Here is a 16027-nt window from a genome sequence, read left to right as displayed (position 1 = left end):
AACAGCAATAAACTGTTATTGGCTGTTCTTCCTACACTCCCACTGTTTTCCTCAATTGTTGCCCACGCACTTGGATGGTGTTTCCACCTGTCATCTTCTTAGCAATAACAGTATTTATAGAAAGATTGAACTTTATCTCTTTTTCTTGTGCACACCCATCCTACCCTAGGTCCCTATTCCCAGGCTATTTACTATAAATTGCCAAGGCCAACAGGCCAATCCGCTCACTTTCATCCTCTAATCCCTCAATCCCCACCCCAACTGACACACACAACATTCAGTAGGAGAAACAGAGATCCCTTGATTTTTAATATTATAATAATATTAAATAATAAAATAATAATAAAAGGAAACAAAAACAAATATCCATCTAGTCTTAAATTATAGAGTTAAAAAAATGAGGTAAGGTTGTAAATTGTCTTGAGAGCTGTTGTTCCAAAACACAATCTCAATTTGATTTTTAAGCTAGTACCTGGAAAAGTATACCAATTTAATAACGTGGTATCTTCAACACTTTTGAGCTATTCCAAGCTTGTGTGATTCCCCCCCCCCCCCAGGTTTGCGGGGTCCCTCTTTTAAATTTACAAACTAATGGGCAAGATTCATCTAATGAGCTCAGCCAGCGTTTCAGCTTGCCAGACACAACAATCCTCTCTTTACTTTTCTCCTGCACTTTATTTTAGGATTTCTCCCAATCCCCTCAAAGCCAGTTTCCACGGGGGGGGGGGGGGCTTATTAAGATGAATCCTGTCCTTACCACGAAAAATCCAATAAGTAAAAATAACCCATCATACATCTGAAGTAACGGAGATGGAAGAATGAGAGCATTTTTTTAAAGGGGGCTCTTTTCCACATGAATGGCAAAATTTTCAGTGGGTGGCCTCTAATTCACTCTTAATTTCTTCTTCACCTGAGTACAACAAAGCTAAGAAGTATGAATTTATTCGCATCTGCCTCAATTATTTTGACACCACTTATTCTTGTTTCTTTCTTCTCATGGTAGGTGCAATATGTATGGCTAATTAAGTGGTTATTTCAGTGAATATTCTCAGAAATTTGTATTAGATTTTAAACACAAAAAATTAAACAGCAAGCTTACCATGCAAGCTTATTATTTGCTATCTGAGCCCTAATGCAAAGCTACCCTTTACCTCAGAGCAATTGTTCTGACATTTCAAGAAAGTTATCGTATATGAAATATTTATAGTGTTAACTATTATCTAAGGAGTGCATGTTCACCCCCTTAGCACACATCTTCTCTACCTTAAAAGAACAAACTACCGTAAGTGGGAACAGGCTCCTCCACCTCCATTTAACAATTATGCCTGTACAAAGATCACACTCCTGTTGCAGGGTGATGGGATCTGCCAACATAGCAACTTTCTCTTTTGCACTGCCACTGCAGTCTCTTCTCTTCCCATCTGCCAAAGAAACTGACAGAATGCCTGCACAAGCACTTTAGCTTGCAGGGCTCAATATTTTGTTTTACTAATTTGATTCTGGATTTCTATCAACAGTATAATTTTCATTATTTGTATTCTAGTCTCGATTTTATGGTTTTCACTTTGTAACCCATTTACATTTAGATATATATATATATATATATATATATATATGAAGACATCTATAAGTTCATAAAACAAAACACCATGCAGTATCCTTTACAGTTCTTATTCACAGTCACAACCACCATCCTCACAATGTTCATTGCTCAACTGGAATTACAGATGTTTGTACCAGGTGTGAAGTGTGTTCATAAAGAGATAACACTTGAAACCAGATCCCCGTAGGGGCTTGTAGAAGTTTAAATTACTGCAAAATTTTGAAACACAGGCACTTGCTGGAGATGCACATGATAAAAGGAACTCAGCACATCTAACAAACTCAACATAAATGTTTTTTTTTCTGCTAAGAATCTACACCAACTGGAAGTCAGACAGCCAAGATGAGTTATAACTTTCAGAAAAAATTCACTGTGCAGAAATATTGGCTATGCAACAGTTAATGATCACTCACTAGTCTAAACTATGATGAAACTACGTAACAGTTGTTTTACCAGAAATCTTTTTAAAACAAAGCTGGGAATTAATATACAGCTTTTGAAAACAGTGAGTACTTCTTTCGTTCACCAACATTTAAATTATATATGCACAGAACAGTGCAACACATTATGCACTGCTGCTAAAGTTTCCTGCACCAACTGCACCAGAAGTAATGCATAAAAGTGCACATACATATTTTCCAGACATGGACACAAGGGTGTTTAAGACACCTGTATTACTTTCACACTCCAAATAGTTCTGTACCAGTTTCCTGCAGCAATAGTAACATGTTGTTGTGGTTTAAATTAGTTTAGCTTACCAGGATTCTGTTAGCAGTGGCTGCAATGCAGTATGGATTAGTTGAAAAGGAGCTCAGCTGTGAAACTATTAGACTAATTATAGTTGCGTTTTGCCTTGCTCTGAACTACTTTCTAGCTCTCTGTATCCATGTATCATTTAAATTGTTCTAGTACTGTACTTGTTCTTGAGCTACCTCCAATCTGGCCTTATGCGAACCCAGATTATACTGTGCCATTGCCTTGGTAATTGTCCTGTCATAGCTAGTTCTACAGTAAGCCAGCAGTTCCGGTTCTGTATGCAAGCACTCTTTGACCTTCAGACAGGCAACTGGATTTCATTACATGTTATCTCAAGAGACATGGACTACTTTCCCCGATAAAAGTTTAGAATTCCTAGGTGCTGAAAGCATCTTGAGCGGTGAACTCACAGCAGCTCAAAGGTCAGGGCACACAACAATACAAGGTCATTATGCTGCAATGTGTCCAACCCTGCAGTACAAAGCTTCTTTCCTATGAATATGTTCAGCAGGTGGGCCTCAGAAATGCATTTCTTCCAGACTCATGAAAGAAACCAGTTCCAGTAGAGATAGGGATTACAGAGCTTCAGAAACAGGTTTAGCTATGAATCTCAGACTTGCGGTTGAACGTCTTTGGTATTGAGGGAATACAGAAAGCAAGTTACCATAAAAATTATTAAATCACCTCACTGTCATGCCCTGACAGATAAATCTAAGGAGTTTATTATAGCTTACTTGCCTAGATAAACATATAGTAGGATATATCTGGTGTATTTATGCCTTAATAGAGAAAGAGCAAATAAGACATTTGTGTAATTTAAGAAAGCTAACCTCTAGGCTACCAAGCAAGACAAACTAGTTAACAGAAGAATGTTCTCTCTGTCTTACAGAGAGGGTACTTAGCTTTTTATAATCCAATACTACCATCTAATGTGAAAACAGAACATACAATTTTTAAAACCAACCCATAATGCAAACTAAAAAGTGCTGGTAACACTAAGCCAGTGGCGTAGTGTGTCTCCACGCTGCTGGGGACCTGTGTGTGCATACATGGGCATGCCAAGGGGCAGAGCACAAACGGAGCCCACTACTCCCACTGCTGCGACACCAGCTCCGAGCAGCAGCTCCTCTCCACAAGCACCGGTTCCTCCAACGCTGGGAGAGGAGCACCGGGCTGGGACACGCTGCAGGCATGTTTCCTGCACCCTCAAAAATCCATGCCCGGGGCCACGGCTCCTCTGGCACTCCCCCATGCTGCGCCACTGCACTAAGCACAGAACAGCCAACTGCAAATAGCAGAGAGCAAGGTCAAACAGTCCAGTTGCAGCTACTCATGTCAAGTAAATTAGCATTTGTTTCCTTGTTTCGGTCTCATACTATATCACTTGAGTCACATGGGACTACTGATGAATAGCTAATAAATTATTTGCACAGCATTGATCGAAAAAGGGCATCAAGCTGGTTCCCCCACCTGAAGGCAGATGTGGTAGTGAAATATGTTTACATGAAACCATGAACATTGCCACACTTTAAAGCTGCATGTCATGGATTATTTATACCAGTTCACTGGTGTTCACTGTTAAATACACAAAGAGGGAATGAAAGTTCATTGATGGTTCGGCATAATATCAATTTGCTGAAATGAAGTCAGATGCTTTCTCAAACATATCAATATTTAAGTACACTGAGACAACAGGCTAGCATGTGTGTCTTCTCTGGGTAATTATTTTTTTAAAAAAACATTCTATGCTCACTGTCAGTTGCTCTCCACAGCATGGACAGAAAAAGGTATGTGATAGCAGATTCTGCATCAGATTTTAGAAACTATTTAATGCCTCCCATTCTATTATTGGCATGTATTAATTTCTACTGGGTATGTACTATGATCAAAGTATTTTGCACTCTTCAGTATACATGTAGCTAGTCCAAAACTTAAAATGGATTGGGAGCACGGCATTCAGATAATGGATGTACTTGAACTTGTAGTAGAATAAATTAGGAGTCATGTGTAGCTTTATCTTAGCAGAAAACAATGAAGCCATAATTAAAGCAGTTTCTCAAATGTGATAAACAGCTAACAATATAAGTCACTATTCATGCAGTATGACCAAATTTAAAATAAACACACACACACACACACACACACACACACACACACGTTAAATCCATGGCTTAAAATGACTGACCCTTGAATGTGGTTGTTATTTACACTATAATCAGAACTGTTCCTATACAAAAGGAGACCTGTCTCAATTACTTCAAAAAGGAACATCAACAGCAGCTCAGCAATTCCTCAGTGGACATCCAAGAAGAGGAGTTCATCCTTCTTTATATCCATGCCAAAGCCAAGAAGATTCCTCAGGGGGAAGGCGGTCATAAACTTTCCAAATTCATTCCGATGTTGATTCTCTCAGTGCTATCCTTTGTCAGCCGAGCCATTTTAATTTTTGCACAACTGAAAACTGACTGGATTCAGAAGGTTTCCAGGTTCTTCTTCAAGTTGTTCAGGTTGGAGCTCACTCTGACAAAATGCACTTACCTGAAGACATGAGAACCAAAGTGTAGAAGAACAGGCTTTATTCTAGGGAGGCTGCTCCTTACCTTATGTACACTTTTGGGATTTTCCAACCAAGCATAGTACATTTCCTCCACATAGTTTGAACTAGTCCCACTCAAAAATGGCTCAGCAGCAACAGGTGCACTGTAGCACCTGATTTGTTGAAACGTCCTTGGCGCTGCTGGCTTGTTCTGAGAAATTGTCTTAACAGTCTGTGAGGCTGTCAGAGGCCTCAGTTTAATAGCACAAGTCCTTAAGTGAAACATTTTTGTTATGAAGCAGACAGGCTCCTGTTGGGAAAGAAGAAATAATGATTCAGTCATAAAATTAAAAAAAAAACCGCACAGGTTGAAAAGATAATCATTTATCTGACTAATCAAGTTTATCTGTTGCAATATCTATACTAAAGTTCCAAAGCAAAGTTAATATCTTGATGTTCACTTAGCACATCAGTAGCAAAGTAAGACAAGCTAAAACTTGCTGCTGGAGAAAAGGAATGAAAGGTACAATCCCTTGCACAGTTTAGTACACTATTTTAAGGTGCTTTAGTCTTTGTTGTATTGTGATCCGTGACACAGGAACACTTCAGACAATTTAAATTCCAGATAAAGGGATAAATTGATGAGATTGACCAACAATACTGCTCAGTGATAAAGCCAGTAAGTCAAGCATTATCATAGCGAAAGACCATGAGAAAGACAACTTCTAAAATAAACTCTGCAAGATATAGCATCTACTCAGGCAGAAAAGAAGCCCTGTGGGATCAGATCAAGAAACTACCGGTATTTAGTTCAGCATGTTACTTCCAACACTGGCCCACCCTGCGCTTCCCAGAGAAGAAGCTGCTGCTTTATGCTAGATCAGATGTATTGACCTCACTAGTTCAATACTGTCCAGTCTCACTGACATCAGCTTTCCTAGATTTGGGGCAGAAATCTTTCACAGCCCTGCCATTGTTTAACTGAAGATGCTAGGCACTGAACTTTGTATGTGTATCAAAGTTACTGGCATTTAGTTTCCACAGCCTGCAGTTCTCTCCTGTCCCAACATTTTCCACACAGTGTTAGAAACTAAGATATAAAAGCTAGGAGCTAAATGGCACCTTAAACCTAGGTTATGGGCGCAACAACAGAATGTCTAGGTGCGCTTTTTTATAACATGAACTGCAGCTAAAATTCATGTTCATTTTTCACATGGTCTGGTCCTTCCCCTGCCCACCCCAATACTCTTAAGAGGGTCTCTTCTCCAGTCTTCAGAGAGTAGCTGGAAGTGAAGAGGCGGAAAAGGTCCTTCTCTCCTTCCACTCTGCAGTTTTAATCTGAAATCTTCGACGCAGTACTGCGCCCAGAGCTCAGAAACTGCTCACGCTAATGAAATTCCCTGTCACAAAATTCGCCTATAACAGTGGGAGTTTCGAATACTGTTTCTATGTTATGAGCCCAAGTTTTTCCTGCAAAGGCACTATGGATGTAGTTATTGTAAAAACACCATACTATTCCTCAGAATGCATTCCACAGTTCTCTGCTTACATCAGCAAGGTCATCACAATGTCAAACTTTGGAAGATCCAATCGCTAGGACAGGAAACAAAATGCAGTAGAATGCTCTTTGAATCAAATAATGCTGAGCAATGAGGAGCAGCAGAGTAGCCAATAATGTGTTTAACTAATTACTACTCTAAAATCTTAACTATTCTACTGACAAGACCTGCATTTTGAACAGCTTTGTTTTCTAAAAGGTGGAAAGTAGCAAAGCAACCCACGCTGGACACAGATTAGTTTTGAAGATTTGCTCCTTAAGAATAGCTCTCTGCCAGTCTGAAAGTAGATTATTACTAATGGCATCTACAGCACAGTATTCATGTAACATCTTTAGGGTAACAAAATACAAAACAATTTAATTAATGTAATAATGAAAACCAGCTACTTTATTCATTAACCCTGCTTGAACAGGGAAAAAAGGGAAACATTTTATGAAGATAGTATAGATTCTGATGCTGTAAATGATTTCATACCAGTTTTAAGCTGGGAAATGCAAAACAATGAACAATACCCTGCTACTTTAAGATTTACAAGAAAGAGGTTCAGTTACATAAATTCTTATTTGAGGTATTGTTCTATTCCTAGTTATCAAATACAAGTTTTATTAGCATAGTGTTCTCCTCTTCCTTTAAAGCCAATTGTGGCTGTATAATTCACCCAAAGTAATTATACTCACAAATCATTGCTTAGTTTAGACAAACTGTACAGCTAGGATCTCAGTCTGTGACAGCGGAATCTTAGGAAAGGGGTTTGAAGATTAGGTTAAATTTTAGGATTAAAGGATTGAAGATGGTGCTTGTGCAAAGAAGTGGAAGCAAAGAAGTGGAAGAAACTGCATGGCTAAAGAAATGAAGGACTACCAGAGCACTTCCTTCTGAGTAAGAATGTAGGGCTTCCTTTTTATATTAGTTGAATAATACCAACAGCAAGTGTCACAATCTCATCGAGTGTACTCTTTATTCAATAAAATTTATATACAGCTTGATTGTAAAGCAACAGCAGCAACCTCAAAGCAGTTTTAGAACAATGATACTTGGTCACTACACAGTGCTGGAACATCATGTGTCAGCAGTGCATGGTAAGAACAAGTTCTTTTTATAGAGTGAGGAAGGGCAGCACAAAGTCAAAGAGCTAGAACTTTTCAGCAGCATAAGATATGCTAACAAGTTGCATAAAGTCAATTCAGCCATCCAGCAGTTCAATAAACTTTGTCACAGATTGACCCATGGTCATTCTGTCCTCTTATTCCAGTGTTTTTCAACCACTGTTCCGCGGCACACTAGTGTGCCGCGAGATGTTGCCTGGTGTTCCGAAGGGATCTTTGCGCGCCCCCCCTGCCCCATTCTCGGTGCAGGGCTGTAAATTCCTCCTGTCAAGCCACAGATGCAGCAGCAGCAGCGAAACCTTGCCGCTCTCCGCTCTCGCCGGGCTGCGGCGCTGTGCCCTGGCTTGCAGCCTTCGTGACATGCGGCAGCTCGTACTGCCGCTGCGACTGTTTCACCCCGGACTGCTTCGGATCCGGTGCGGCGTTTCCCGCTCTGCGCGCTGCTCTGGGGCGCCGCAGGGTGAGGCCGCCGGCGGAGCGCCTGTCCTGCAAGTCCCAGCCTCCACGGCCCGCCCGACGGAGGTCACCTTGTGTCCCAGGAGGGGAAGGGGGAGAGGTGGAAACTGCGTCCGTCCCGCCTATGCCCCAGCCAAGACAGGCGACGAAGCCTCGGGGGGGACGGACGCCTCTCCCTCCTCCCCGCGGTTCCGAAGTGGCGCAGCACTGCGGGGAAGGACCCTCGGGACTTTGGGGGGGCACACCCCAGCTCCTGGGACCTTTGGCGGCGGGGAAAGACCCTCGACGAAAAGGTCCCAAGAGCTGCCCGCAGTAGCGAAGGTTGAGTTGCCTTCTTGGGCGTCGGGTCCAACCAACGACGGCAACGTGAAGTCGACAGCAGCCGCTTCTCCACGTCGCCAGCCCTGATCTTTCGGGCATGCGAGGCATGTGCACGTCCTCGCCACCCGCCTCCGCCCGCGTGGTTTCGCTAGCCTGGGGGTGGGGGAGTAATCGAGTGGAGCTGAGGTGCCCCCGAACTCGCGTCTTCTCCTTTCGCAAATGCGGCGCTTCGCTTGCCGAGAGTCGCGGCGGCACTTTGGGCATTTCTGCTCTTTGCACGCTCTGGGACTGGGCTGGGGAACTTTCGGGGTCCTTGCACCCTGGGAGACTCTGAGAAGGGGTCCCTTGGTAGAAATCCACTCAGGGGTAATTCCCCACCTGTGAATATGGGCTTTGGGCGAGCTGCAGTCACAGAATGGTAGAGTTGGAAGGGAGTCCCAGGGGTCATCAATAAAGTATTTTATAATTTTTCATATTTCTGTTTACTTACTATTTCATAATAAAGTAATTATAAAATACTTTCTTTGTGTTTATTTGATTCCTATTCAAGAGAATTACTTTATATATAGTCAATATAGGCACAGAGTTAATTTTTTTCACATTTTCTAATGGTGGTGTGCCTCGTGATTTTTTCCATGAAACAAGTGTGCCTTTGCCCAAAAAAGGTTGAAAAACACTGTCTTATTCAACTAAACAGTTTCCATATACAAGGTCACTTCCAGGTTTGGTGCCGATCATGCATCTTTTGGACACACATCAATCAGTTCTTGCCTATATCTCATAAATTGAATACTGTAAATGATTATCTAAGTAGAAAAAATTGAGCTAATGAGCCCAATTTTTAAGTGCTGCACAAATATTAGTACTTTTTTTTTCTATGAGAAAGAAAGCACTTAAAACCCCATGCCATTACAGAACTAGTTTTATGATTCTTTGGATCCTGCTATAAGTACATGATCTATTTGGTGCCCTTAAACACGTAGATAAAGCTAAACAATTATTTTGCTCAGTTGCTCCTTGCTTCCAGCAGATATGGTAAGTGCCTAACACATGAGCTATATGATAAAAGGTTTCCCCCCGAAGTAATCAATTTTATTAGTTGCAAGACAAACTTTTTTGTTCTTGCACCCCACTTAGCAAGCATGGCACTTATTCTGAGAATTATGACTTACAAAACTGAAGCCTTTGTGTGTGTTGTTACAAACAAAATAATAATTTAAATTCATGATTTAAACCCATATTTCCATAATCTGGTAATAACTGAGCTTTTCCTAGCTAATCTATTTAGAATGATGAAATTCATCTAAGCCAGGAACAGCTAACTTATTCTGTGTGTTCTTGAACAACACCAGTGTTTCCCCCTCTTACAATTTGACTCCAACTGTCCAGCACAAGCTGAAAAACACTTGGGCACCCATCTCTCTCTTTGTCTTCACAAAAGCCTCTAAGACAATTTCTAATTTCCTGATATGTTTATATGGGTGACCTTATAAAGAGTCCCCCTTCACCTACCAGAGTTTTTGTGAAGTTAGCTGGAGAAGCATTCCAACCCAGAGCAAAGTAGCCCCAACTAGCTTCACAAAAACAGGGTGGGGGGGATCTTCATGTTGATATTTAGCCAGGAATATATTTTTCTTCCATATCATGGCTGAAAAAACTCAATCTAGTTTCCTCCCTAAAAAGAAGTCTGAAGATTGTAATGTATGTAATAGTTATACTGACCTTTTAAAACTATATTCTTACAGCTTTTGGAAGCAATCATTGGGAGTTATCTAGGAATATTTGAATAAACAACCAACCAACCACTAAACAAGCCAAACTTAGTTTAGTGATTGGTAGTTTAAGTAAACTAACAGCCCACTGGTTTAGCAAGAGGTTGGTGCTATGATAATTATTTAGAATATTTATTCTAAAGATGGTGTTGAAGTATCAGTAATGTGCCAATGAGCCAACAAAGGAGTGGCAGCCTACCTTTTAAAAACAAATAAACTGTACAAGTTCAGTGAGTTGTCATCTCTTGTATGGTCAATTCACAGATGATAAGAGAATCAAAAAGGCTAGTGTACCTCCACACTTTAAATGGTAAAGGTAACCACTGTGAACTGCAGATTCCTGCAGCAAATATAAAGACCACACAGTACATGTTCCTTGAATAGGCAGATGTTTCCCAATGGATGTACAGTACACAGGTGTTCGAGGACACATTATTTCAATGTTTGCTGCAAGAAACACTAGTGTATGTACAGCAATTATGCTTGGCATGTAAATGTACTCTTACGGAAAGAGAATCTGGTGCTTCAGTTTTACTTCACTCACTTAGGTTTTAGTACCTAAATCATTCTGCAGTGCTCTAGTCCTCATTGATGTCCAGCAGGACATGTCTCATATATGGATAACCACAAATTATGGCAAAAGAATAATGCTCTCCCGCTATTATATCTCCCATTATATCTGTTTTATAACAAATTCTGTGTCCATGCAGTAATATATTTGTTAGGATTTCTTTCAAAGCTGAACAAAGAAGTTGCAAGTCCCTCTTACTGAAATGTGTTAACTTAAAAAGTTATAAATTTCATGGAGGCTGGCTGCAGGAACAAATGCAACCCTCTACTATCATGGAGGCTGGCTGCAGGAACAAATGCAACCCTCTACTATCAGAGTGAAACTTTTCAGAAAACTCTTATGCCCAAATTCCTTCCTTCCACAGATCTGCTTTTGAGCGAAGATGAGGGCTTAGCTTTTCTTCACCCCTGAAATGAGGGGGGGGGGCCTGGGGGGGGAGAGGAGGAATTTGCAACTCCTTGTAGGATTATTATATGATAACCACCTTAACCACTAATCTAGTGTAACGTACTAGCTGGAAGCATTCCTGAGAGGCCTGAATGTTTTAAAAATGTGATAGTTGATCACGTCACGACACTGTGAAGTACCATGATAAGTAAAATTATCATCATCTCAATTGTTTCTTCTTTAACCTTTGCAGCATTTCTCATCTTATCTCCTCCTGTGCTTCTGGATATCTCTGAGTACTGGGCCCCTCTAGGCTCAGAGGAAGAAGTCAAATGCAGGGTTCCCAGAAGTATAGTGGTTTGTGAGCATGAAACTGGGAAGAGCCAGTTCAAATCTGTACTTAGGCATTAAACTTACTAGGCAAAAAGCATAAGTTGAAAAAAATAATAATCAATGACTACCTATTCACTTCCAAGCCCCATTTAAAAGGATGGTGCTCACTTTTAAAACCCTAAAACAGTTTGGAACCCAAGCACTTCATGCCTGCTCCCATACCAGCCTGTCTGCCTTCATGATAAGGTAATTTGCCAATGACCTTCTCCAAATGCCACCTCCAACAAAGGGTAGTTACAACAAGATAGAGGCCTTTTTGATAGTTGGCACCCCAGCTACAGAATGGACCAGAGAATGGATGTGCTGGGGGGGAAAAAACCTGTATCACCATGCTCATTACCCTTGCCTAACCATGCTACAAATCACATTTCAGGAGGCGGTTTGGGGATGGGGTGGGGTTGGTGACTGAACAAGTCTACAACCCTGTGTACACCCACCTGGAAACAGGTCCTACAGCGAGAACACAGTGGGACTAAAGCAGGCATGCATAGGACTGCGCTGAAAAAAGAAAACCCTCAACAGTCCAAAGTACCTTTCCCCCTTTTCTTTTTAAGAAAATCCTTTTTTCTAAGGGTAGCTTTCAAAACAAAACAAAAAAAAGGCTTGAAGCACAAAAAAACAAACAAAAACCCCGTGGTTGTTTCCCACCCCCGCCCCCAACCACTCATGCAGACGTAATAGCCCTTGGCTTCATTTTCTAGGGTTTTAAGAGGGCTGTAAGCCCAGAGGCAAGGAAGCCAGGCACCCCCATATCCTCTCCACGCCCTCTAGCCAGCGCGCCCGGCTAACACAGGAAGCGACGCAAGCCGGGAGAAGCCGGCAGGCGCCGGAGCCTCTCTCTCTCTCTCTCTCTCTCTCTCTCTCAGCCGCCCAGGGAGAACTCAGGGGAGTCCCGACTTGGCGCGCGCTCCAGCTCCCACGTGGGCTTGAGCGGGTGGGGCGCTCGCGCTCTTCCCGTCACCCCCTTCTCTCTCTCTCTCTCTCTCTCTCCCCCCCCCACGCCCGCGCGACCACGATCGGTCACCCCATTCCGAACAGCGTCGCGCCAAGGACACTTCGCTCCCCGCTCCAAAGGCCAGGAAAGGAGGCGGCGGCGGCGGCGGCCCTCACTCGGCCTCCCCCCACCATAACTCCCCCCAAACCAAGGCCCGCGCCGCCTCGGGCCCGCCGGAGCCCCCGCCATCGACACTCGCCCCCTCTCAGGCCGTTACCTGCCAGCGCCTCGACGTTCTTCCCCCGCCTCACGGCTCTGAGCTGCGCTTGACAGCGCCAGTCGCTGGCCCCACCCCTGTCGTCCGCGCGCGTCACCCGGGCTGCGTCACCGCGCAACGCCGGTCCGACCTCGGAGAGACGAAACGTGCAGAGCGGCACCTAAGCGCTGAGTTTCTGAGCCCGTCACTCCTGGAACTCTCCAGGTTAAGACCACCCCTCGGACCACTGGCCATGGGATGGGGCTGATTTGGGGGGCGGTGGTAAGGGTAGGAACAGTGTCTTGAACGCCCTAATTTCCCTGCCCCTGGCCTGGTTTCGGATTTTATTGTATTTGTGTAAGCTGTCCTATGACGCGCAAAGGTGGGATCTAATCAATCAATTAATTGAAATTAGTCACTATTTTACTAATAATTAATTTAATTAATTAATTAATTAATTAACTACTACTATTAGTAGTAGTAGTAGTACTACTGCATCCAGTGGGGCTTACTCCCAGTAAGTGTAGTTAATTACTTAATTACTTAATTAGTGCTGCAATCCTAACTACACTTTCTGGGAATCTGGATTCAGTATTACTATGATTATTTAAATCTTTATTCGTTCCTCTCCTCTCAGAAGTGACCACGTAAAGCTGCTTTATAGAAGCACTAAAACTCAATATCACAAGCAACCCATGAAAGAACCTAAAAGCACCCGTAATAATACATTTCTCAGCGGGTTTCTATGGGCAGCTCTTAAATTCTGTCCAGGAGAAAGATTAAAGCATGCATTCCAATGGCAGCCCGGAAATGCCATAGATAAGTCTACTCTTTTTTCATCTCCGTGGAGCCAACCCGCTCCCTCCGATTGATCACATGAGTGAAAAATAAAAGCCCCTCCTTCCTTTCTCTGCTCCCCGCCATATCCGCAGTTGTAGAGGTAGAAACAACTTTGAGGGATTCCTGAACCCTCCTTTACGGTATTGTAGCGCGCTCAGGTGTAACTCCTGCTGTGTTAAATGGTGCTTACTTTCTGCAGACGAACTCCGGAGATCTCTCTTGGAATCAGCCCCTACTGCAAGACCTGCATCGTGTCGAGAGGGATGGAGGGGGTGGTGGGGAGGCGTGAGACTTGGCTGCTGCAAAACGCAGCGGTCATATTGCTGATGGGAAGCAGATTATTGCCAACACGATTGATGCTCAAAAGTTTGCAATGGCTGCCCATACGCTACCCCGGCAGGTTCAAGGTCCTAATTTATAATGCCAAATTCCTGCAACCACCAAGGGATTTCCAGTATCACTTTAAAGACCCACAGCGTTCACATAAATACTGCTTTCAGGAAAATGTGCATATTGTTTTATCACGCTACAATTGCATTCCAGTTTTCCTCCAAAGAGTTCAAGGGTAGCATTGCACAGCGTCTCACGTTGACTTCACGACAACCTTGCGAGGTAGGCTGGTCTGAAGGGTAGTGACCGCACAAAGTCACCCAGTTCCATGGCAGCCAGGCCGGGTTTTTCGAATCGGGACCACCAGGCTATAGGGCTGCAGCCTTGCAGTTCAATGCCATGCACGTCTCCTAAGGAGTAAGTAAGACTAAGGAATAGCTGTGACCTGGCCGCCGCTCTGCTAGCCAAGACTGCAAAAAGAACCCCGACGTCTGGGCTGTGTACAAAAGAACCGTCGACCTACGACGCGCGCGCTCGGCCCGCCCCCTCCGCAAGAGTGACGCGCCACCAGGCTGCTCACCTTGTCCTGCCCGCCGCGTCCTCACGTGACTTTATTCCGCATCCGCGTGAGCGTCGGATCCAGTTGCAGCCTCTTGTTGGCACGCGGCGGAGTTGCAAAGGGGAGCGGCCGCTGCTGGAACAAGTGGTTTCGTGGGCAAACAGAACTCCCCGCCTTGCACAGCAACCTGCCTGGCCTTGTTTGCTCCGTGTCCCGGGCAAGGCAGCCTCGCCCCATCGTCCCAAAGCGACATTCGACCTTTCCCCTCTGGCGGCCAAAAAGATCAGACACGATATAGCAGTGAACTGCAAGGGATATGCAGAGATCTAAATAGAGACTATTATTTATGGCGCATTTCGTGGATTTGTTTTTGATTCAGATTTGTCATGGCCAGTGGCTAGTACAATAAAGTTATTTGGATTGGAATGGCTAGCTGGCTTATTTTGGCAAGAGCCACAATCATTTCCAACAAAACTAATGCTCAGGCCACAGTAAGCGGGTTTCTCTAAGTTGCCACAATTTGGTTTCCCCCCCCCCCTTCTTTCTCCAGACTATTGTGGCTGCTGTTCTGGGTTTGATTTCTTCTTGATGAGCCAGTTATTTTCATGAGAATTCTGTACCAGTTATGATTTTCGTTATTTTTGTACTAATTAGTTGGATGGATTTCAAGTCTCTGCCCTTTGCGCCTTCTCCCCCATACATAGATTGCACCCTGCTTCCATTGCTGGACCTCAATATCAATAATAATAATAATAATAATAATAATAATAATAATAATAATATAAAAGAGCAAATTTTAAAATTGCAATTGGTTGCTTCCAAATAAGTTTTGCTCAGAGTAAGTAATTGCAGTTAATGGGCCTTAGTAATGTCTTAATATTTTCAGTGGGACTGTTCCAGGCTGGGTGATCACTAGACATTCAAAGCGCCTGTGAAGCTCAGAGAATCGCAGGCAGTGCAGTTCACCACTCACAGAGTTACAAATCACAGCGGCAGTGCATACTGTACATTTAAAGCATGTTGCTTTCTCAAAAGAATCCTGGGAACTGTAGTTTGTTAAGGATGCTGGGACTTGTACCTGTGTGAGGGGTAAACTACAGTGCCCAAGATTCTTTGAGGGGAAAGCCTTGTGCTTTGAATGTATGATTTAGGTGCAACTGAACATTGGATATACAACCCAATATCCTCCACTGTGCCATCTTTTCAGGCATAAGTCCCACTGACTTGGCCCCAGGGTAGTGAATATAGTGAGACTGGGGTACGTGTGGATCTTCAGGTGTTGTTGGGCTGCAACTCGCCAAATACCTGTCAATTGGCTGTGCTGCTGTGGCTGATGGGAATTGGAATTCTAACCATGTTTGTTCCCCATTTCCCAAATGCAGGACTGTACCCAAAAGCAGTGAGAGATGATAATGGGAGTGAGGATGTAGATTCACTTGAGGGAGGGGACCCCATGGAAGGTGTCTACCCCAAGGACCTCCAAAACCTGGTATTGACCCTGGTACATAGCCACCAAGTTTATTGGATGGGTTCAGGCACCAGGAATCAGCTTAAGTACCATGGCCTGTTAAAAATGCACTGCTTCCTTTCCCACACGTCTGGACCAGAAGAAGGTCAACATGGACACATTATGCTCAAGAACTTTGTC

At 43.3% G+C, this 16027-nt stretch overlaps 1 protein-coding gene across 4 annotated transcripts in view; it reads right to left on the bottom strand.

Annotated features, from left to right (window-relative positions):
• OGDH (oxoglutarate dehydrogenase) overlaps window positions 1-12788 on the bottom strand; it is a 52918-nt gene extending 40130 nt beyond the window's left edge. For all 4 annotated transcript variants that reach the window (XM_033171977.1, XM_033171979.1, XM_033171976.1 and 1 more), the window contains exons 1-2: window positions 12672-12788; window positions 4960-5205 (exon numbers count right to left, since the gene is read on the bottom strand). In XM_033171977.1, coding sequence (XP_033027868.1) covers window positions 4960-5181 — 222 coding nt within the window. In that variant the 5' untranslated portion in view covers window positions 5182-5205; window positions 12672-12788. The remainder of the gene's footprint in view (window positions 1-4959; window positions 5206-12671) is intronic.
• Between the last annotated feature and the right edge of the window lie 3239 nt (window positions 12789-16027).

The sequence above is a fragment of the Lacerta agilis genome, chromosome 15 (assembly GCF_009819535.1).
Source record: "Lacerta agilis isolate rLacAgi1 chromosome 15, rLacAgi1.pri, whole genome shotgun sequence".
Taxonomy (NCBI): Eukaryota; Metazoa; Chordata; class Lepidosauria; order Squamata; family Lacertidae; genus Lacerta; species Lacerta agilis.
This window is presented reverse-complemented; position numbering and strand designations above follow the sequence as displayed.